The sequence below is a fragment of the Lottia gigantea genome, assembly GCF_000327385.1.
Source record: "Lottia gigantea unplaced genomic scaffold LOTGIsca_29, whole genome shotgun sequence".
In the NCBI taxonomy this organism is placed as follows: Eukaryota; Metazoa; Mollusca; class Gastropoda; family Lottiidae; genus Lottia; species Lottia gigantea.
This window is the reverse complement of record NW_008708943.1, coordinates 1,160,095-1,166,094: the sequence shown is the minus strand read 5'-3', so window position 1 is coordinate 1,166,094 and position 6,000 is coordinate 1,160,095. Positions and strand designations below refer to the sequence as shown.

Genomic DNA, 6,000 nt, shown 5'->3' with positions numbered 1-6,000 from the left:
TCTGTGCGGTACAGAATAGCTATGGTCGGTTTTCTGGGTGGAGCTAATGTTATTTTACAAAGATCTAATCTAAGTATGGCAATTGTATGTATGGTGAATCATACGGCCTTAGAACTTTTAAAAAATGAAAAGGAACAATTTGCCTTAAATTCTTCCATAATCATTAACAGCAACTTTTCATATACCTTTGCCAACAACGTATCAAATGGTAATCAATCTCATCCTGAACCAGAGACGTGTAATACTCCATCTGAAGTTTCTGTTTACAGACAGGTAGGTAAAGGTCATTGCAGAAGATGAGTAAAAGGTGAGAGGGCTTGGAAAATTTTCTTCCTTTTTCCCGCTTTCTAGCCTCCCCGCCATTATCCTCGCTCTCCAGCCTGTTAGCTTTATTCCGCGCTTCCTCGTGGAAGGGGCAAAGCCTAGCCCGGCAGCCTCGTTCCACCCAATACCCCACACGTGAATAACGAATGCGATCGGAATGAATTCCTATAAAAGAGACATAAGATGTCAGTTCCTACTATATAGTGACGATATTACTTACATTCGTGCATCACATCTGAGAAACTGGTTGGGACCAAACTAAACGAATAGCAAATATTCCTCATCTGCCTTTGCTCCGGGCTGTCAAACTCTAAAAAAAACTTTTGCAATTGAAGGAGATTTTGTCTTTTTCATTTCAGGATGGAGAATTTGTGTGGACCAAAAATATTCAAGGTTTACTGTTGGGTGCTTTGTTTTGGGGTTATATCACCTGTCAAATATTGGGTGGATATCTGATTAAAAAATTGGGCGTACGACAAGCTGTCGGTCCATTCTACATAGCTATATCTATCTTAACCATGTTATCTCATCCAGCTGCTTTATGGAGTCCATGGGCCTTATTTGTTTTACGGGTTTTAATAGGTGTAACAAATGTAAGTATACTATGTAAAGAATAGGAAGAGTTCCAAGATCTTTGTAGTGAGAAGCAAAGGTTTCTTAGACATGGACCGCTGATTTGATTGCATACGTTCAGAGTATTCTGAATAAATGGTATTTGAATAATAAGTTCATGTTGTATGTAGTTATAAGATCAATTAATAGATGACAAATGTTTGGATTTTTCAGTCTATTTGTATTCCTGGGAATTTCTTCATTATATCATTATGGGCTCCACCAGCGGAGAAGAGTAGAATTGGTAGCATATTATATGCAGGAGTAACATTTGGTAACGTCATAGCATTCCCCTTATCTGGTCTTCTATGCCAATATGGTTTTGCCGGTGGATGGCCATCGGTTTTTTATGTCTCAGGTTCGTCACCTTTTTTGTATTTTGACCAATCAACACTGACTCTACTGGTCATTGGACATTTAGAGATTTTTCACAGACACCCAAAATCCAATATGGCCGCAGATCACCACTTGGAGTCTCTGCTGCAAAGAGTCGTTTCTGTTAATGGATACCCTAAACACGTTATTATATTTTAGGTATTTTAAGTTTCATGTTAGTTATTTTATGGTATTTATTTGTATATGACTCTCCACTGAAACATCCTTCTATCAGTTCAAGTGAAAAGGCATACCTGGTCTCCAACATAGATTTTGCTGCACTAACAAAGAAGAAGGTAAAATAATCTTGAAATAACTGTCAAATTGGATACTGTTCTCAAATTGAAAATTCGACCCGCAGTCATTTATCGTTAGAGAAGCCATCCTTCATATAGCTGCTGAGTCAAATTTATGACATAATATATATAGATCATTGATGTGCTGAACTATGTATAGACGACACAGGCGACTCTTTTTGGTTCAAGGGGAAATAAAATCAAAAATAAAACAATACATCTCCATAAATAAGATAATATTTTATATGTTATATTGTTTCAAATATTACATTGTTATCTTTCGACCAGGATCATAAATATTTGAATATTTAGATCATGAACCTTTCAGTACTTCGAAGTCTAAACATGAACAAAACACAATAGAAGAAAAAACATTAGATGTTGATGTAATGGGTTTGTTTTATTTCAGGAACCAGTTCCTTGGTGTCGAGCTTTGACATCGTTACCAGTCCTGTCTATATTTATAGCTCATACCAGTTTAAATTGGGGATTATACCTCATGCTTACTAGTCTCCCTCTGTACATGAGAGAAGTACTGAAATTTGAAGCAGCTTCAGTAAGTTAACTTTTGGAATAAGCTTAGAAAATGAATTTAAGTTTAGCGTCTTACATGATTTGGCTAATGACGACGTGCCGACCTAACATTGTGCAGTAAATGACACTTTATTATGCCTACTTCGATTTCCAAATATTGATGGAGTCATTCGAGAGCACACCAGGTGTCCTACTCTTTGAGCAACAGAATATGTGAGATAATTCAATTCAAGATTTTGTTTTGTGTGAGTTTGGAAATGCTTATTTTATGAGTAATATGAAGTTCAAAACATATACAATAGAACACTGGCTGAACTAGATGAGTGGGAGTCCGTGAACTTAAAATGGTTGATGGCCTCTCCCCTTGGAAATTTATAAACATATCCTCTCCAGTCACCTGTAGAAACCACTATAAAGGGATTAATCCTAAACAGTCTTTTGATAAAAGTGGTCTTTTTCGAAGAGTTTTGAATTAGAATTAGCACAAGAGCTATTTAGTTCTGATTGAATAAAAAATAAACTGAGCTTCTCCAATTATTATATTTATATTAGTCCATATTATTTATTAATATAATAAGTAGATGGAAATAATGTTTTGTTACTTTTCAATGGGTGACAATTTATTATATTATCATTTTCAATTTTAATTCACTGATTAAAGCATTTCACTTTTACAGACTTTCCAAAATATAAATGGTGAATTTCGATGATTACCTTTTTCAGAATGGATTCATTTCCATGTTACCATTTATATGTTTAACAACACAATTGGTTGTATCTGGTGTTATATTTGATAATATTACGAAAAGATACGGTCTCAAAGTATCTCGAAAGTCTTCAACTTTCTTAGGTATGCATACTTTCATATAAAAATTCCAATTCGGAAGCTGAATTCACAAGCTGATGTACACACTGCATTTCAATCCTATTAAATTCTTTAGTAATTACTAGCGGGAACGTTTCGGATAGGTAGAAAAACGTTTAGTTTAATTTTCTACGGGATCACTTATACCTTTGCAGCAGTTTCTGTGTGTGAGTTTTTGTGGTAGAATTCTACGGCAACTACGTACTCTCCTCTCTCATCCTTTTTGCTCCATTCCTAATCTCCAATTTTCTTTTCTTTTTTGAGGTTTGGTTGTACCAGCAATTTTACTTACAGCTTTGAGTTTTTTTGACTGCGAGCAAACTGCATTCGTTGTGGTGTTAATGTGTTTAGCAGCTTCCTTTCTTTCTTTGAACTTTGTTGGTTTAATGGTGAATATGTTTGATATTTCCCCGACACATGGTGGACAAATTATGACAGTTAGTAACACTATAGCTAACTTTCCAGGCATTTTAACACCATATACTGTAGCTCAATTTACACCTAATGTAAGTATAACTAATATAGCTGGTATTTTAACACCATATACTGTAGCTCAATTTACACCTAATGTAAGTATAACTAATATAGCTGGTATTTTAACATCATATACTGTAGCTCAATTTACACCTAATGTAAGTATAACTAATATAGCTGGTATTTTAACACCATATACTGTAGCTCAATTTACACCTAATGTAAGTATAACTGATATAGCTGGTATTTTAACACCATATACTGTAGCTCAATTAACACCTAATGTAAGTATAACTAATATAGCTGGTATTTTAACATCATATACTGTACCTCAATTTACACCTAATGTAAGTATAATTGATATATCTAGTATTTTAACAGCATATACTGTAGCTCAATTAACACCTAATGTAAGTATAACTAATATAGCTGGTATTTTAACACCATATACTGTAGCTCAATTAACATCTAATGTAAGTATAACTAATATAGCTGATATTTTAACACCATATACTGTAGCTCAATTTACATCTAATGTAAGTATAACTAATATATCTGGTATTTTAACACCATATACTGTAGCTCAATTAACACCTAATGTAAATATAACTAATATAGCTGGTATTTTAACATCATATACTGTACCTCAATTTACACCTAATGTAAGTATAATTGATATATCTAGTATTTTAACACCATATACTGTAGCTCAATGTACACCTAATGTAAGTATAATTGATATATCTAGTATTTAACACCATATACTGTAGGTCAATTTACACCTAATTTAAGTATAATTGATATATCTAGTATTGTAACACCATATACTGTAGGTCAATGTACACCTAATGTAAGTATAATTGATATATCTAGTATTTTAACACCATATACTGTAGGTCAATTTACACCTAATGTAAGTATAACTAATATAGCTGGTATTTTAACACCATATACTGTAGGTCAATTTACACCTAATGTAAGTATAACTAATATAGCTGGTATTTTAACACCATATACTGTAGCTCAATTTACACCTAATTTAAGTATAATTGATATATCTAGTATTGTAACACCATATACTGTAGGTCAATGTACACCTAATGTAAGTATAATTGATATATCTAGTATTGTAACAGCATATACTGTAGGTCAATTAACACCTAATTTAAGTATAATTGATATATCTAGTATTTAAACACCATATACTGTAGGTCAATTTACACCTAATGTAAGTATAACTAATATAGCTGGTATTTTAACACCATATACTGTAGCTCTATGAACATCTGATGTCATATAAAACCGTAAGCATACCGTTCGAAGGAGCTAGATACAGATTTATCATTACTACAGCGCAAGAGGTTTGGTGTTTAAGAAGCCTCTTCAGTCAGACATTAGAAAAGAGTAAATTAATTTACCTTATTACACAGTAAAACATTCCCAATATAGGAATAGAATCAATCAAAATCACGAGACATCGATTATATTTTCAGAATACTAGAGAACAGTGGCAGAAAATGTTCTTTCTTACTGCTGGAATTCTAACGTTTGGTGCGCTTTGTTTTGTTGTTTTTGGAAAAGTTACGGTGGAGAAATGGTCAGTACCTACAGAAAAGAAAGAAGAAGCTATTGGTCTGAGCTGTGTGGTTGAAAATGGTGAGATTACTGAAAAGAACTACACTCCTGAAACCGATAAGTTTATCGACACAAAACATGTCGTTGAAACCGACGAGATTATTGGACAGAACGACGTGGATGAAAATAGTAAATGATAAGTCACGCGAATGACAATACCGAACGGTGAATGGATCAAGCAACATAAAACGTGATTCGTGTGATTAAGCGTCCTTAAGCGTCTTAACTTGCTTCGACTTCCTTAAAAACAACCGTTCACATATACATATACTTTTATTTTGAAGCTGGTAAAAATTCTATTTTTCAGAAACGATTTTGGCCCCCCACTTTCAATTTTTTTAAGTCTATCGACACAAAACATGTCGTTGAAACCGACGAGATTATTGGACAGAACGACGTGGATGAAAATAGAGAAATGATAAGTTACGCGAATGACAATACCGAACGGTGAATGAAGTCAAGCAACATAAAACGTGATTCGTGTGATTAAGCGTCCTTAAGCGTCTTAACTTGCTTCGACTTCCTTAAAAACAACCGTTCACATATACATATACTTTTATTTTGAAGCTTGTAAAAATCCTATTATTCAGAAACGATTTGAAAACTTAAATGACGACTCGTCTTTTCTAGATACTACATCATATATAGATTTTTAGAAAAAGAAAGTGAATTTTCCAGTTTGAACTATATTTGAAGTGATTATGCAATTTTCGTGCAGTATTATTTACACATATTCAAAAACCCATATCAAAACCCGAAAATTGCGAACCATTACTTTTAATACTATTACACCTCACAAGCACATACCATTCATACACTTATCACATATACTTATATATAGACAGGAAGCAAAGTAAGGAGTGCTATTGGAATAATATAAGTATC

The 6,000-nt window shown here is 33.4% G+C and overlaps 1 protein-coding gene across 1 annotated transcript; it reads left to right on the top strand.

Moving 5' to 3' along the window:
- Positions 1-5,252, top strand: LOTGIDRAFT_118824 (hypothetical protein; the record flags this gene model as incomplete). The annotated part of the gene is made up of 8 exons (XM_009056814.1): positions 1-198; positions 684-917; positions 1,111-1,294; positions 1,471-1,607; positions 2,017-2,163; positions 2,865-2,991; positions 3,271-3,512; positions 4,974-5,252. Coding segments are annotated over 8 exons (1,548 nt in total), but the record flags the coding sequence as incomplete, so codon positions are not given.
- Between the last annotated feature and the right edge of the window lie 748 nt (positions 5,253-6,000).